Source organism: Saccostrea cucullata, unplaced genomic scaffold (genome assembly GCF_032062105.1).
Source record: "Saccostrea cucullata isolate Sc308-1 unplaced genomic scaffold, CSIRO_AGI_Scuc_v1 ctg2634, whole genome shotgun sequence".
Taxonomy (NCBI): domain Eukaryota; kingdom Metazoa; phylum Mollusca; class Bivalvia; order Ostreida; family Ostreidae; genus Saccostrea; species Saccostrea cuccullata.
In genome coordinates, this window is record NW_026935205.1 from 30,636 (window position 1) to 49,850 (window position 19,215).

The 19,215-nt window shown below is 32.4% G+C and overlaps 1 protein-coding gene across 1 annotated transcript; it reads left to right on the plus strand.

The window, feature by feature from the left end:
* The first annotated feature begins 8,468 nt into the window (after positions 1 to 8,468).
* LOC134242243 (probable serine/threonine-protein kinase pats1) lies at positions 8,469 to 17,647 on the plus strand. Its single transcript, XM_062724327.1, has 5 exons — positions 8,469 to 8,741; positions 9,202 to 9,456; positions 12,190 to 12,423; positions 15,545 to 15,666; positions 15,903 to 17,647. The coding sequence occupies exons 1-5, from the start codon at positions 8,489 to 8,491 to the stop codon at positions 17,196 to 17,198; spliced, it is 2,160 nt and encodes a 719-aa protein (XP_062580311.1). The 5' UTR covers positions 8,469 to 8,488; the 3' UTR covers positions 17,199 to 17,647.
* The last annotated feature ends 1,568 nt before the right edge of the window (positions 17,648 to 19,215 follow it).

The window sequence follows — 19,215 nt, forward strand, 5'->3', positions numbered from 1 at the left end:
GGAAAAATGAAAAAGGTGAAGATGAGGAACAGTGACCAGTTTCTAAAGGAAATTACAAACAATACCAATTTGTTAACAGGGCTTAAGACACAAAAGGGGATTAGGTATACCTTTGGGTATATCTTTTAAATTAAAAAAGAAAATATTTTGTTTGGAACAATTGCTTGATAACTTTTTTCTATAGTGAATGTTCCAATTCCAATCCAAATGGAAAGTAAAGACAAAACAAAAATATTTTTAATGGATTTAAGAAGAGGAGGGGAGGATGTACATTACAGAGGAAGATCACATGACAGTGCAGATCACGTGACGTGGCTCTGGAGAGACTTGAGACTTGACATCGTGAGATCCTGTATAGGTCTACATCCACACTGGGACATTTACGTCATCGACAACAAAGCATACAGAAAACCTAGTAAGAAAAAATATGTAGTTGAAACGTTTTATTCAGTTTCCTCAGGGTTTAAAAAGTAAAAAAGAATTTACAGTAAAAATTCACAATACAGTTTATGCACGAGAGGATGGAGGGAGGAAGGGGGCGTGGGGATCAGGTACAATAGCTTTTGCTGTGCGACGTTGATAAATGACCATAAGAAAGTGAACACTTTACATTAAGCTAAACTTTATTCTACCCTAAAAAGATTAAATTCTAAGTAAGACTTAATAGTTATATACAATCTACCATTATAATCCCACCCAAAACTGTACTTCAAAAGGATAAGACTACCTGTTTATATTTACAGATGATTTTATCTTTAAGTGCACATGCATGTAAATATATAATCTTACCTACTAGATAACATATGGAACGGGTTGTTTGCATGTGGGGGTCCAAATTGTGAGCCTAAGGGTAGGTATTGGTGTGTGGTAGGGGAGGTGGGGTTATGGTAAGCTTTTTCCCAGAAACAGGGATGTTATTCTGAAATACCTATCGTGATACAGAAACTACATTATCAGTATTTCATACGTACAGTGTAAATAGAAATTTCGGTAATATTTTCTTGTACCAAATTTTGTGGAACAATAACTTAATTTTAAAAAGAATTTATTACAAAGTAAAGGAACGACACCAAATCATTTTGTAAAATATTCATCCTAGTAACATCTGTTCAAAACGTAAGGTCAAAAATAAAGTGTGATAATTTTTTGAAAAAGTGGGTCAAACTCCAAGATAAAAGTCAAATGGACAAATTTGGAGGTACCAAAAAGAAATTCAAAGATCTTGTTACAAGGAATGTTCCGGTTGAACAAGAATGGCATAGTAACACTCACTCAAAAATTATGGGCAATGATATTTTTTTTTTTGCGAACAAACAGACACTGAAAGGGATAATTAAAACATTCTTTAAAGGATTGCATTTTCATAACTTTATTATTTTAACAATTGCACATTTTAGAGTTACGATATATTCAATATCGAATTTATAGTTGCTGTATTAGGAAACAATAAACTTGATATTGCCCTAAAAGCTGGAAATTTGATGTATAATAATATTAGTTACACAGTCAGTTAGTGACCCAATACGGATTCCTACAGGGTCTGAAATGGAAATCCGAATTGGACGAGGCGAAGCAGATATTGAACTGAATTTAAGTATGTGAGTCTATCTTGATGAGTTACAGATCGACTTTGAATTTCGCATCGCTTCATCAAATCTTTGACGGAATTATGGCATTTTGAATATTTTTCATAATCGTTCAATTAAGATCGGGTTCGATCTTTGCTAACTTCCGATGGTCGACATAAATATGAAGCGAGGAAAAGAGCGTAATCACGTGCCCGATTTTCATTTTTTGCCTCGACGGAGACCTAATACGGAAACGAAGACCTAATACGGAAAATTTCAGGGCGTAACGTGATTAGCTTTTATCCATTCAGTAATCAAGAAATCCCCTAACAAAAAAATACTATAGTTAAATATAGTTAACTATAGTTTACTATAGATAACTATAGTAAATCAAAGTGTCAAAGTTTTCGCCAAAGCTTTTCAAAGTGTCAAAGTTTTCGTCAAAGTTTTTCAAAGTGTCAAAGTTTTCGCCAAAGTTTTTCAAAGTGTCAAAGTTTTCGCCAAAGTTTTTCAAAGTGTCAAAGTTTTCGCCAAAGCTTTTCAAAGTGTCAAAGTTTTTGCCAAAGCTTTTCAAAGTGTCAAAGTTTTCGCGAAAGTTTTTCAAAGTGTCAAAGTTTTTGCCAAAGTTTTTCAAAGTGTCAAATTTTTCGCCAAAGTTTTTGAAAGTGTCAAAGTTTTCGCCAAAGTTTTTCAAAGTGTCAAAGATTTCGCCAAAGTTTTTCAAAGTGTCAAAGTTTTTGTCAAAGTTTTTCAAAGTGTCAAAGTTTTCGTCAAAGTTTTTCAAAGTGTCAAAGTTTTCGTCAAAGTTTTTCAAAGTGTCAAAGTTATCGCCAAAGTTTTTCATAGTTTCAAAGCTTTGGATAAAGTTTTTCAAAGTGTCAAAGTTTTCGTCAAAGTTTTTCAAAGTATAAAAGTTTTCGATAAAGTTTTACAAAGTGTCAAAGTTTTTGATAAAGTTTTTCAAAGTATAAAACTTTTCTATAAAGATTTTCAAAGTTTTCGATAAAGTTTTTCAAAGTGTAATAGTTTTCGATAAAGTTTTTCAAAGTATCAAAGTTTTTGATAAAGTTTTTTGAAGTGTCATAGTTTTCAATGAAGTATTTCTAAGTATTCAAGTTTTTGATTGTTTCAAAGTGTAAAAGTTTTCGATAAAGTCTTTCAAAGTGTCAATGTTTTCGATAAAGTTTTTCAAGGTATCAAAGTTTTTTGATAAACTTTTTCAAAGTATTAAAGTTTTTGATAAAGTTTTTCATAGTGTCAAAGCTTTCGTCAAAGTTTTTCAAAGTGTCAAATTTCTCGTCAAAGTTTTTCAAAGTGTCAAAGTTTTTGCCAAAGTTTTTCAAAGTGTCAAAGTTTTCGCCAAATTTTTCAAAGTGCCAAAGTTTTTGTCAAAGTTTTTCAAAGTGTCAAAGTTTTCACCAAAGTTTTTCAAAGTGTCAAAGTTTTCACCAAAGTTTTTCAAAATGTCAAAGTTTTCGTCAAAGTTTTTCAAAGTGTCAAAGTTTTTGTCAAAGTTTTTCAAAGTGTCAAAGTTTTTCAAAGTGTCAAAGTTTTTCAAAGTGTCAAAGTTATCACTTTAGTAAATCAAAGTTTCAAAGTGTCAAAGTTATCACTATAGTTAACTATAGTAAACTATAGTTAACTATAGTATTTTTTGTTAGGGTTTGTCTGAAGCGGGATAAATATTCTTAAAATTATAAAGATAGCTTAGCAACTTTTAATTGAAAGCTGTATAAAGTGAGCAAACTAAAAATTACAACTACACCATCCTACTATTTATAGATTGTAACAGCTTAAAGGTTAAGACTAGCAAAACTGTATGACCCCCCTCCCCTATTTTTCTCGATGTGGATCTGGAGAGAAAGGTCAGGAAGTCTGATTACTAATTACGGATCCAAATAATTCTATCAATTTCTATGTTTCGGAATTTTAAAATACCGTCATATGTTTAATAATACGCCTCTTATGTATGATAACGTACATTTTGAATTGAAACTATCAAACCAGAAAGAGATATTTTTTAATCGATCTTCCGTTTTCTTTTCCTACCAACTCCGGTTAAGGTGTGATTGGTTGGTTGTATGTTGCTTAATGTGCCTCTCGAGAATTTTTATTACTCATGTGGAGACTCCACCACTTGCCGGTGGAGGGCTACAAATTTTGTCCTATATTTGGCACTTACGGCCATTGAGCAGTGATCGGGGAATTTTTTTCGTGCCAGCACCTACTGCGACGCAGGTCCTCAGTTTATAGGGTCTCATCCGAAGGACCGGTCTTCACGTCCCACAGTGGGATTCGAACCCTCAACGTAAGGATCAACTCCTTACTTCACGCGTCTAGAGCAGAGACTCTAACCACTGCGCAAGGCGGGTGGCATTTAAAGCTGAACACTCTTCATAAAAAGGCATTGTCCGCCATATTTCCCGTCCTCCAGCGCTCTCCCTACAACACGTATATAAGGAGCAGATCGCTAATCAGTCCAATGTATTTTGCTGTAGAGGTCCGACGAGTGTAGACGTACATCTTACACAGACGTGCTACTCGGTCGCAACGGAATTATCAAATAAACGTATTTATACCAAAAACAGGACAATAGTATCATGAAAAATACAGGTAAATACATTATTTACAAACAGAAAATGCATATAAAAGCAAGGAATAAACGCAAAAAATCTAAGACCACGCAAGGAGCACTACATGTCGGCCACGAGTTTCGAGTATGCAACCGGGTGTAACGAAACGAACGGTTTATATACCCGTCTGACAGTGCCTATTTATGAAAATGTGTTCAGCTTAAACAGGTCGGAGAGAATACTCGAAATCGGGTATTATCCGTGAAATCGCGTATAATACTCGATATTAGGGTATCTTTGAATCCGCCAAATCGGGTAATACGTGCAACTTTCTATAAAAACTAAAGAATAAAGCAACCGCGCATTATGACAGTAACTGTTACTTGTACATCAGTATCTGGTGGATTTATTTTTATTAAACCTAATTCATACAGTTGTCAAAATAAGTTTAAAATCACACGACAAACACTGCTGGGGTAAAAAAAGGACACAATGGCGTTATTATTTTTCAATATAATTTCTTAAAACAAATAACTACACTTCGTTTGTCTTTATTTCCCATTAAAGTATTCCATATACTTATTTTTCTAATTTGTGCACTATTCACAAAACGTGAAATTTTAAAGAAATTAAACGACTAACGCCGTGTTATGTATTTTTACTGAAAAATGTATGGCGTCCCTTTCTCGTGAAATATAAATTACTCCTTAGAGTTAGAGTAAAGTATAAGCGAGTCATAATTGTATATCTCTGCCATAATAGAATACCAACGTTATTATAAAGAAGAAAATAAAATAAGATTAAATAAATACCCACGGGAAAACAGTTTGAAAATAGCTAATTGAAGGTGAGTATCTTTAATATGTCAATTTAGCATGGAATTTTTATTCAAAGACACCGTAAATTTTTCTGTTGCATTTTCATCGATACAAAATATGCTATTTTACCTTTATTTTAAGCATTTGTGTGAAAATTGAGAGCGAGAAGTCATATGAACAGGATTTTCTTGTTATTTTTTTTTTTGGGGGGGGGGGGGTTATAAATAAAAGTCAAATGTGTCTTTTCATGAACTTATAATACATTGAATTTCTCAATAAAGATCGAGGTACAGTCATATTGAAATATGAACTACATAGTCAAGTTTTCACATTTCGTATAATTTTTATGTTTATGAACATGTTAAAGAACAAACTGATATAATGGAGTGTTCAATTGCCTTGGAAACTCTTGTCTCCCTTTTTTTTTTAAATATAATTCCTCATCTGGCGTTAAAATTTCATAAAAATCGTAGCCACTTCATTTCTTTATTATACTATATGATAGACAGGGTAAATTTTATCTCTTTACTTCTAAATTTTTTTTTATATCGCTATCTTATACCTTATTATAATATGCTTATACAACGCACTGTTGCAACCACTATTGAAATAACGACCACTATTGAAATAATTATATCAATAGTGGTTGAGAGTGCTTTTCAATAGCAAATATAGTTAGAAACCACTATTGAAATACGACCACTATTGAAATAATTTTATCAATAGTGGTTGAGAGTGCATTTCAATAGCAAACATAGTTGGTAACCACTATTGAAATACGACCACTATTGAAATAATTATTTCAATAGAGTGCATTTCAATAGCAAACATAGTATGCAACCACTATTGAAATACGACCGACCACTATTGAAAGAATTATTTCAATAGTGGTTGAGAGTGCATTTCAATAACAGACATTATTAGCAATCACTATTGAAATACGAGCACTATTGAAATAATTATATCAATAGTGGCTGAGAGCGCATTTCAATGACAAACAAAGTTAGTTACCACTATTGAAATAACTATTTCAATAGTGGGTGAGACTGCATTTCTATATAATAACATATGTTTCAACCACTATTGAAATACGAGCACTACTGAAATAATTATTTAACAGTGAGTGAGAGTGCATTTCTATATGGTAAACATAGGTTTCAACCACTATCAGTATTATAAGAAAAGTTTCACAACGTCAGTAACTTTTGAAATAATTATTTTAATATATATTGGATTCATTGTTCAAACCACTATTAAAATCAATAATTTTATCCACATTGAAATCATTATTTTAAAAGTGAACATTATTTCAATAGTGGTTGCAACCTATGTTTGTTATCGAAATGAATCTCATCCATATTGAAATAATTATTTCAATAGTAGTCGTATTTCAATAGTGGTTACTAATCTATGTTTGTTATTGAAATGCACTCTCACCAACAATTGAAATATTTATTTCAATAGTGGTCGTATTTCAATAGTGGTTATTACCTATGTTTGTTATTGAAATGCACTCTCAACCAATACTGATATAATTATTTCAATAGTGGTCGTATTTCAATAGTGGTTATTACCTATGTTTGTTATTGAAATACACTCTGAACCACTATTGATATAATTATTTCAATAGTGGTCGTATTTCAATAGTGGTTTCTAACTATGTTTGCTATTGAAATGCACTCTCAACCACTATTGATATAATTATTTCAATAGTGGTCGTATTTCAATAGTGGTTACTAACTATATTTGCTATTGAAATGCACTCTCAACCACTATTGATATAATTATTTCAGTAGTGGTCGTTATTTCAATAGTGGTTGCAACAACGCACCATCTGATTGGTTCTAGATAATATGTCACAGTTTTCTTTTATTAATTTTATATATGATACGTATTACTCATGGCAATAACTTTTCCGAATACTCATCTATTATGAAAAAATGTGTTTAAAAAATAAACATTAATTCTAGTTACTTGTAGTCTTATATTGTGTTAGAAAATAACAGGTTGCTTTTTGTTTGCCTTCAGTGTGTACGATTTTTATTTGATGAATAAATCTTCCCTACTATTAAAAATATATGACCGAGTTTAACCGACCATGACATTCAAAGAGAGGTCTCTTGGACACATGTAGAACACAGTCGAGATTGTTTTGTCAGAGGTGGCCAAGAAGTCTTTAGCTCCCCGCCCCCTCCCTTTGAAGTCGCCAAGAAATGGTAAAATATTGATGACTTAGCGAAATTAAGCGATCAATGGTTATGTTCTCTCATAAGCCGTATTCCTGAAACTATCACTGTCTCTGCTAAAATGTTGAAGACATAATCTGCAAATATGTTTGAATGATAAATAAAAAAGAAAAGATTTTCAAAAAAAGGGAAAGAGGGTTCTTTTAGCCAAAATTTTAGACAATCGTCATTTTTATCATTACATTATTTATACATTCATAAATAAATTTGATTTTATGCACAAGATGAATGTTTAAGCAATTAATGACGCATAATTAGATACGATAGACAATCCCTTGTTTATACATGGCATCATATCTGGTGTGTGAAATGTGTTTCCGTATAATTTGATTTATTTACAAATTGTTTATGTTTGTCGTGTTGATGTGGAACTATTATAAATTCTCGAATTCTGATACTTTACAATTCTGTTGTGTTGGGAATGAACATTAGGAAGATGCATATACTTTCAACATAAGGAAAAATATAAAGTAATTCGAACGCCATTTTGTTTGCAGATCATGAAATGTACTGAGCTCCACGGGTATTTGTTGTCCCGAGCGCATTAATCTTGACGCGCAAATTCTTACTTGGCTAGTGATACTTTTAGAAAACATGTGTATCTAGATGAAAGTTAACTCGACAACATGCGCCATCCCATTGTTTTAGTTTTATTAGGTGATTACACCTCCTATACCCGATTTCGCGGATTCAAAGATACCCTAATATCAAGTATTATACGCGATTTCACGGATAATACCCGATATCGAGTATTCTCTCCGACCTGTTAAAGGTGAAGATGGATTAAATCGAAGGATTATTTTTTGGTTTATTCTCTCTATATAAATTAGTTTCCCCCTTTCCCCCTGAGCTACATGGATCATCCGCTGTTGACAAATGACAAGTTTTGTATTCAGCTATTAGTACAAAAGACAAGAGCTTGAATCTACTATTTATATTGAAAATTTAAAATATATTATGATGGCTCAGAATGAAATGATTTGACAAAAGTTGAAAAAAATTGCTTATATATGATTGCAAACCTTTAATATTTAAATATTATCATTTCAGGTAAGCACCATACCTATCCACCGGAAGTCAGATGTCTTCTTTACTGCTTACTGTTAACTGAGGAATATCAGCTGAATCTCAATAAACAATCACACAGAGTGATTAGGGATCAAATCAGAGACAGATATTTCCCTGATATCACTGATCACGACTTGGTAGATATTCCTGATGGAATCACAGAACTACATGATGGTGTGATAACGTTTGTATCAGACGATATCCGTCATGACGTCATGTACGCCTTTGTCACGGAGTGTGTAGTGGAGGACAGTAGTCTGGAGTTTTTCCTGACCACAGCGTCACGTGACGTGATATCAGAATACTGCCGGTCATGGGAGTATATGAGGAGTGAGGGAGAGAGATGTCTGTATGTACCGGACAATCCAAAGAATATGTGCAACCTCTTCATAAATAAACTACAGCTGGACATCATCTCACACTGTACCGTGTCTGACAGGGGGATTCATGACAGTGTCAGAAAACTTTGTGAGTATTATTTCTGTTTTATGCCTAAGATAATTGTTCATGCAGATTTGATAATTTCTGCATTTTAAAAAAATCAATTGTAACATTTTTATCACTGATATATAGAAAAAATTATAAGAGTGGTGTTCTTTGAACACAAAAATGAGAACCCATGTAAACAGAGAGTCAGCACCTTAGAATTATAATTATATATATGATAGAGAATTATATACAGAAGTAACACAATGTTATAATTTAGTAATATATTTGAATGTTAATAAATAACGTCGGTCTCTACATCATTAAAATGAAGTTATCGAGAATGTTAAAAGAAGTCAATCTATTTATATTATTGGGATTCTTATTATTCACCTCAATATAGAAGCTATGTTTTTCGAATTTCATTTATCTCCTTGAAACTGAAGTAAGCAATATGTATGTTTTTGTGATGTGCACTATTTATTACCTTCATGTTGTACAGTGGGTGTCCCTAGAGAAATACTATATTGGGACCAGGAGTCCAGGGAGCGGTATGTGGAGTACGCTAAGGGAGGAACACAGACAGTCCACCACGCCCGGGGGATGATTGTAGGATGTGCTGGGGCGGGGAAAACCACGCTACTTAAACGTCTGCTTGGTTGCAGTGAAGAAGAGATTAAGGAAGTAAAATCAACCGAGGGATTGGAGGTGCATGAAGAAATATTTGATATATGTGATGAAACAAGATCATTGAAAGGTAATACATTAATATAAGTTACTGAAAGAGAAAGAACGAGAAAGTGCTTGCACAAAAATATGACATGTTTTTTCCTATTTTTATGCCCCACCATGAATATGGCCGGGGCATATAGTGTTTGACATGTATGTCCGTCTTCCGTCCTTCTGTCACCCTTTACGTTTAGTTCTGTTCAAAGCTAAGTTTCAAAGAAACTATCCAAGATATTTTCTTCAAACTTCTGATGAGAGCTATGCAACTGCATCAACATATAATAGAGGAAGAGTAAGCTTACTGTATGAAACAAGAGCCTGTGGATGAGTGAACTTTTTCTTATTCTTGTATTTTAACTCCATCTTATATGCAGTTGATTTAATCGAAATATTTACAAGTCGGAGGCACATAAAATTTCAAATGGAAATCTAAAAAGGAAGAAGAATGTGTTTTAAATTTATCGATGACTACATATATTACATGATTTCCTACCCTTTAGATAGTGATCAAGTGAAGATTGAGTGAGGGCGACGACGAGAATAAAAAAAATTTTTTGTATGTATCAGTCGAAAAAGAAATACATGTATTAAAAACAGCGTAAAGAGATAGCAGAGAAACATTATCAACAACATGCAATTAAAAAATCCCAAATAGAAAAACTCCCAGAAAAACGGAAGGGTGGGGGTTATACCCCAAAAGCCTATGTAAGTAACGGCATACGTTGTTACAGATGTAGTTACATCATGTTACCTGTACATATTTTATTCACTACGTTGTTTTCTCTGTTCATGCAGTAGAATTAATGTTACGTATATAATGACAGTCTAAGAACAAAAAAATCTACCTTTTGATTATGCAAAAATAAAATTAATATTTAGATTCTCGTGCCATATACTCCTCTAAAAATTGATTTGCATGTATGATGCATCTAGGAATGGACACTACCAGACTTGCTTCGAATGCTGGATCTGACCTATATTTTCATTCTTAAGTATTTGTAAGTCTGCCTGAACCAAACTTGCATGGATGGTGCATCTAGGGATGGACTACCAGACTTGATTTGGATGCTGGATCTGACCTATATGTTCATTCCTAAGTAACTATAAGCCCTGTCTGAACCAAACTTGCATCGATAATGCATCTAGGGATGGACATTACCAGACTTGCTTCGGATGCTAGATCTGACCTATATTTTTATTCCCAAGTAACTATAAGCCCTGCCTGATCCACACTTGCATGGATGATGCATTTAGGAATGGACACTACCAGACTATTGCAAGCAATTCAGCTGCATCACTATTCAAGGTATTCTGATAAAATTGTATACACATACAAATTTTCATGTTGCTTTACTAATATAATGTAAACGTATTACATTTGGCTGTGTATTCTTTTTAGTGCCTTTCGCGGAAAGCAGCCTCCGCTAAATCAAGTACATCGCTAAATGCTTTGTGTATAAAGGTTTATTTAACGAACATTCAAAAAGCGCTAAATCAAATCTACGCCATCTTGTTGAAAAACCAATTTCCGCCAAATATCGTACACGCCAAATATAATACATTTACAGTATTTTCGGGGAGGGGGGGGGGGCATTCATGTCCTATCGACATATTTCTAGTTTCATCTACATTTTGTTAATTTTAAACAGTTAATAATATAAAATCTCACAAATACATGTTGTTTTCACTTTGAATCAACAGAGGTTACGAAAAATGAGCAAATAAACAATTAAAACAAAGAGAGAAAACAACAACAAACGTGCACTGCGCGGAGTAAGATCTATTTGCATTAACAGCTCGTACTATTTATTACTCATCGGGTTCATAATAAACCGTATACCACGCCCGATTGTTTATTTTAGTCCCGTATAATTTATATGAACATTTCATGTATATAACATTTATTATATATTGGGCTATTTATATTTGGGAAAAGTTAAAACAAAGTAGTGATATTTATAAAAGTGCACATAATGAAAGAAACTGAAATAATTCAGGTATGAAATTATATAAAATTATTCAATATTCAGTACTAGATATTTCTATATTGACATTCACTATTTTATCTTACTAATAGTAAAAGAATAAAAATAGAAAGGAATTAAAATACAATTCAAATCAATTATGATTTAATTTAAATATCAATGAATCATAACCGATATATCAGACTATCTTTTAAAAAAAAGTTTTTTCTCTTCTGATAGATTGGCTAAAATTCAGCGCCATGACTCAGTTTTTTTTAACCTAAAAGAAACGTTATTGTATAAATTCTTATTCCTGGATTATTTCATTCCCTTATCATTGATGTTGAATTTCTAAGAAAAAAAGTTTTATACCCTCAATGCGATGCACCTCTCAGGCCGTCAGGCCTTTGATTTGTTATTATATGTGCTCCATGTCTTTTAAAAACCACTGACGTTGCAAATCAATACTTTTCTGCGCCAAAGGGTGTAACTTTTCAAGTTAACACTGTGTAAAACTGATGTTTAAACAATGACACATTGGAAATGCAGATATAACGCTAACTGGACACAGTGTTGTCGACAGTAGAACTGGTGCATGTTCTGTTTAACCATGCATATAAATTTTTCTCAGCATTGTAATTTTAGCACTTTGTTACTTACATATGTAAAAGAAAACTTGTCGTTAATGCTATAAAGTTAATAAAATGTCAAAAATACCATCATATTGCTTCTTTCATGTATAATATAATATTTTGAAAGAAAAGATGGAATGTAGGATATGTGATGACTCTTTTTAGCAAAGAAAAGTCAAGAGAACAGTGAGAAAGTTAATACTACAAATGTTGACTTTAAGTCTCTGACATTCTTTGACTTCGGGGGCCAATGTGCGTACTACGCCTGTCACCAGATTTACCTGACCAGGAGAGCTTTCTATGTTGTGGTAGTGGACGCCTCTAAACGTCTTGACCAGAAAGTAGATAAGAAAGTGTGTGATCAAGATGGAAGCGTATTCTCTGGATGGACCTATGGAGGTATAAAAGCATACACTTACTCACCTTCACTTTAAATATATATTATGTTTCATTTTCAAATAGATATCGTAAAAAAGATATTGTTGTATTTAAGGAATATTTTAAAATTTTGTGTGAGTTATTGGTGTGTGAATCACACAGACTTGTCACGTAGGCATATATCACTCCAATAATTCACACTAACTTATAAACATTCCTTAATATATTTACATTTACATGTTTAGAAGTAACTAAATTATGCTCAATATTTGAATTTCTCCCTGACCTATATCGTTCCATTTTTATTAACGTTGTTGCAGCTTCACTGTGACGTCACGTTAATGCACGTTTCTCCGTGTATATTTCTACGCGTGAGTATACACGAAAATGGTTTTAAAATCATGTTCACGTGTCACTTAGTAGAAAAAACACAGGGAATGTAAATATTTATGATTGGCAGAAGTTCATTTTTCGATTCTCTTATTTTTCTTTGTTTACCTTTTAACTCAAGACTTTTTTGAAAGCAGATAATTTATTAATTTCATAATAATAATAATGAATTGAAACAATGCATTTCACCATGCATTTTACAATTAATTTTATATACATATAATCAAGCAATAATAAAACGAAACAGCATCTTCACAAGATTACACTTATAGGAAGTCCATTAATTATTTCATATTATCATTCTTTTGTGATTAACAGACGTGTTTTACGAATACAAACAAAACGTTTTGAGTAGGGTGTAGCTGGGGTTGGGTTTAGTTATACCCCCGCTTGAAAAATGGGAGGGTATACTGTAATCGGTATGTCCGTCCGTCCGTCAGTTCGTCCGTCTGTCTGTTACGCTTTGGGGTACCCATCTCTTATCAGCAACTCCTCTTATATCACTGTGTGAAATTTTTTGAAACTTTCACAGAATCTTTATTTCATATTGCCATTGTGCACCTCCTATTTTAATGTTTGATCCGACACAAATTTTGGGTTTCCCGGCCCCAGCAAAACATGGACTTTGTCATTATATCTATATGGGAGGCGGGAGTATCATTTAGTGAGCTCATCGCTTACATTACCTCTAGTTTTGATTTAATTATGTGCATATTTTTGTTTTAAACTGTGGACACAATATAAATTGAATTTTATCTGCTTGATGTTTATGTTTTAAGGGTTGGAAATATCGTAAATATTGTGATTTCATTCTCATGCATACACTCTCCACAATTATTTTGCATAATCATATTGAAAAGTTAAAAAGTAAATAGCTAAAAAGTTTCCATGATAACAATAAATCTTTAATCTGTAACTTTATGCATTTGTCTGTCTCTCTTTTAAAAACATGTACAGGGATGGTAAATGCGGGAGTAATGTATACTAGTGTATTATTACGATTCCAGACGAAGTTTCGGAACACAGTGTTTATAATGAAAATCATATCAAAATTTTTCCATCAAATTCTATTAAAAGAATCTTTAATTTTTTTAACTAAGAAAAGCTTGTCATCCTTTATATTATACGTCATTATATTTCATACCTGCAATGAAAATCCTAAAATAGGCTTACAATGAAACAAAACACTAGACAAGGACAGAATTTTACCTGTTGATGAAAACTTGCTTAAATAATAAATATAATAGGAGCGATACAAAGACGAAATACATGTATGGTACCATACCCTCTTGTAGAAGTCCATTACATCTATCTATTTTATAAATCCCACCCCGTTTGTTTGAAGACAAAGAGAGTTATAGCTTTTGAAAGTTTGAGCCAATCAGATTGCAGCACACGTACACGCACGTGTATGCATGTGCATGGTGACCATACCTCCTTGTAGAAGTCCATATTATCTATCCATGTTCCAAATCCCATCCTTTTTGGTTGAAAACCAAGGGAGTTATAGCTATTTAAAGTTTAAGCCATTCAGATGGCGGCTCACGTGCATGCACGTGTGTTTTTGATAATTGCTATACATCATGTTGTAGGATATCTTAATGCATGGCTATGTTCAAATTGTCAAAGGATTTTGTAAAAAAAAAAACAAGAAAGATATTGAGATTTAAGTTTCAGCCAATCAGAGCGAAGCGCACGTGCATGCGCTTGAAATCTTGCTAATTTGACCATGTCATATTGTCTATGCTACTAAGATATCTTTATATTATGAGTTTCAAAGCATTTTCTCAAAAATGTAAAAAGTTACGCCTATATCAATTAAATCGGTCATTTCAAGTGTTGCACGTGCACGCTCCTGCAAGCACGTGCGTGCAAAATGACATTCGTTCCGCAAATCTACATAACATTCCTATTGAAAAGGTTTTACCTAAGGCGGATGTGTAAAAACAATATGTTCCCCAACTTCATTTGAGGAACATAAATAAAAACATAAATATAGTCAATACTGAGGAACCCCTCTAAACAATGATAAATACTAGCAAAAGACCACCATTAACCAGAAAAACAACTTCTGAATAATTTTATTTGGATATGACTGTACACCTGTACATCATTACATTTGGATAATTTTGGTTAAAAGTGGTCTTCATATTGGAAATGTTGAAAATGTATATTAAATTTTTCTTCTAAAATTATTTCAAGATTCAACAATCTGTCTTAAATTTATCCAAATCATTCTCACATCTTCGTGGCGTAGTGGTATGATTGCTGGATTGAAAACATCAAGATCGAGAGATCGAGTCTCACAGTCTGTGTTTCTTGTTTACGATTTTATTATTTTTTTTTCTGTGCATTTTTCCCATGTTTTCTCTTATTATTTTATAATACATGTATAAATTATGTAAGAGATATATAATACACCATTACACCTTGAAAGTATCTCGGAAAAAAAATTAATCTATTAACTATTTTACATGTAACTATTTTAATGACCCAAAATTATGATATATATAGCTACTACCTTGTTTTTTTTTAAATTTCTAACAATCTTGTTTAGAAAAAGAATATTGAACAAGTAAAATTATTGTCATGAAACAAACTTGCAACTATAAAAATATAACAATAGTCCACAAATGCTTTTACTGAAAAGGCCTCAGATTGGTTTTTTTTTTTTTTTTTTTTTTTTTTTAAACGTATTTCTTTTGATTATATCATTTTAAAAAAAAGAAATGTTTTCATCTTTTAATTGCAGACTACTTTGTGTTCTGGATAAAGTCTATACATACCTACTGTAGTTCTGACAACCAAAAAGATACAAAACCCGTAGTTCTAATTGTTGCAACACATTGGGAAGAAGGAAACAGAGAGTTCAGGGTGAGCTATTTTTACCCAGTGAACTTTTCATTACTACACCAATTTTGCACTTGATCACACCTCTGATATTTTAGAGGTCCATGTTTGCTCTGCTCCTGTTTTGTATTGTTTTATGGACTTTGATATTGAATACTGTTCGTTATCTCCATATCCTTCATGTACATATTTACGCGGGAATGCAAAGTTCTCACGAATAAAAATTGATTAACAGTAATTCAATATCTTTTTTAATACAGGATACGAATGAACTGGTTGAGAGCTTGCGCCATCAATTTCCTAAGACATCCAATTTATCACAGTACATCAAAGACGATAACGTGTATTGTGCAGACTTTACTTTACCTCTCCATGATTTAGAAACCTACCTCTTCAACATAGCTTCCAATCAACGATGGCGGGAAAGCATTCCAAAAGAATGGTCTTTCTTTGGAATAGAAATTAACCAGAAAAAATACTCAGAGCGGATCTTAAAAATTTCAAAAATAACAACAGAAGTACCAGAGATTACTACTAAAGAACAGGGTGATTCAGATAAAGCTGAAAAAGGGACACAAGACATGCTGCGGTATTATCATGATGCCGGAAAAGCTTTATATTTTAAGGAAAATGGTCTGAATGAGGAAGTGATTATTGACGTACAATGGTTCATTGACGCCTTCAAACATATTATCACAGACAAACTTCATTCCAAAGGCATTCCTGTAACCCAAGGGGACTGGGATGAATATTACGAGACTGGAAATTTGAAAGATCAGCTTCTGATAGAAATTTGGAAGCATAAAGATATAGAATTGCTCGAAAAGCTGATAGAAGAAGATAGAAATTACGTACTACTAAAATATGGATCATTTGAGAAAAATAAACGATATCTAAAGTGTCATAAGAAATCACTTCTTAATTTTATGCAAAGACTTGGTTTGCTGGCTCTTGGTTCAGAATCCCATTATGTCCCATGCATGAACAGGAAAGAATTGGAGTACAATATTTCAAATCTGATTAACAATTCGTACAGTAAATCATCAGTCCTTGTTTATCGATTCGACTTTTTACCATTTTTCTTGTTTTATCGCCTTATTGTCGCTTGTATGCAAGAAAATGGTTGGAATGTACTACAAAATCAAGGTATATCTTGCCTCTACAAAAACGCCGCTTTGTTTTCGTGTAAGGAAACCAACTTCCTTTTGTCTGTCACAGAAGACTCTATACAACTTCAGGTATTCTGTCTGATGCCAGGATGTGATTTGGAAAGGGTAAAAACGTGCAAGATTCAAGAAAGAATTGAAGACATGTTAAATGATTTAGCGGGAACATTTCATAGAAACATACAGTTTGTAAGAGGTTTCAGATGTCGAAAAGACGAAGGAAAAAGGATTGCTTTCGATATCAAAGGACATTTCTTACCAGAACAAAAATACATTCCAAAAGAAGACTGTAAAATGATGTGCCCTTTGCATACTATTTCAGATCAGCATATTATTGATACAGCTGAATTTACCAGATATTGGAAGATGGAAAGAGAAACTGCAGTTTGATTTCAAATAATGAGATTTTTTATTTAAATTAAAATTGCTTTATGACTAATAAATTCTAATAAACTTTTACGTCAATTGTACTGATAGCTCATTTGAGCTATTGGACTCATAGTTTTGTAAAAGAAATGATTATATGGCAATACTCCTTATCTCTTAGTTCGTCTTTGTGTTTGCTTCATGTGTAAGGTTCTCAAAATTCCTGACTTCTAATGAACATCCAGAACAAATCTTAACAAATGTTGGCACATAGCATCCTCACGTAAAGGGGAATGAAAGGAAACCATATCTAAGATTGGAAGATGTAATGATTTTTTTTTACTTTTAAAACTTCCTTCTTAATTACTGCTGCACTAAAAATACTATCTTTAAATATGTGTCCATGTACCTTTAAGTTACGCATGTACATAAACTATTTATCGATGTCAGCTTTCAATAATCAGATTTCCCCACACATACCGTAAATCTGGAAATTTTTATGTCGATTTTATTTTACGAATTCGGGTCAAATGATGTTGATTAATTTTTACGCTTCAAAATTTTGCGAATTACCACTGCTTTGTTTACATTTTCTTATTTGTAATTTATTTTTAAGAAAAATATTTTTGCGAATGCAATGACCTCGCAAATTTGCTAAAAATTTATCTACAGCAAAAATTTCCAGATTTATGGTATGTAATGAATTATGAATATATTGTACAAGCAATATTATACGATGTCAACCGTTGATCATTAGATAAAATATTAGAAGGTATATACGTGTATATACATAGATCATGTAGATGTAAAAAAAAAATATAAATAAAAAATTGAACCCAAGTTATAATTTTATTAATATGTTTTATATTTCCACATTTAAAGATATCATCCAGGTGGCCAGTTCATCAGTCTTCCTCCAATAACATGTATGTGTAGATGATGTACTGACTGTGCCCCATCTGGTCCATCGTTAATTACTGAGGGAAAGATAGAAATCAAACAAGTATTAGAAATAAAATGGCTGACATTGATGAATATTTGACAAGACAAACCTATAAAATTCCTTTAAAAATTTCTTCGTTTCCATAGGTTGTCAATGTCGTGATTAAATTAAAATGCATTATTTCTGTATTTACATGTTGCAACTCAGCTTAAGTTTACCATTTATGTTATACTTCTACATATATTACTTTACCTAGTCTGTATCCATTCGATAGATTCTCCTGCTCTGCAACTTTCTTGGCAGTAAGTAAAAGGTGTCCTAAAAGCTGAAAAAGGAAGTTTCCATCAGAGAAAATATAATAAAAAATCAACATTTGTGCAATTACATGAAGACATGACCTAGAAGTTTAGCCTACTTTTCACATATTTTAACCTTGTTCATAAATGTATATAATAAGAGAAAGGTCTTAAGTACAATGTAATACAAATGTGCATTACATGTACCTGTGGCATGACCGTTACAAACATACCAAGATTTTTTACCATGTGACATTGACTTTGTAACGTTATCTTTCCTCATAACTTTTGAAAGAGAAGAAATAATTATGGCTTTCATATTTGACACGTGTATTCCAGGCATGCTATGAGTTTTGACCCCTTGTTCTTATCCTTCACGTTTGACCTTAATTTCATTTATTTCAAAAAAGGTTTCTTTTTGGGGAATAATTTTGCATGACCACTATATCATATGTCATTCAGAAGTTATCATTGAATTTGATGTTTTTTTTAAAAGTTAGTCATTTGTGAAGGTTAAAGTCAGGGGGTCAAAAATCATAGCATGTTCAGGAATATGTTGTCACAGGTAATACATATGTCAAAAAAAATATAGAGCCCCATCACTTCTCAATCAAAAGTTATAAGGAAAATTTTACATTTTTATTAAAAAGTAAATGTTTTGGACATTTGGGTTTGCTTTGCTCCTTTTTTTTTTTTATTGTTTTATGGACTTTAAATTTTGGAAACTGTTAGTTATCTCTATATGTTTCATAAAATCTCTTTTTTCTCTCCATTCAAAAGATATATTACAGTTTAAAATTTT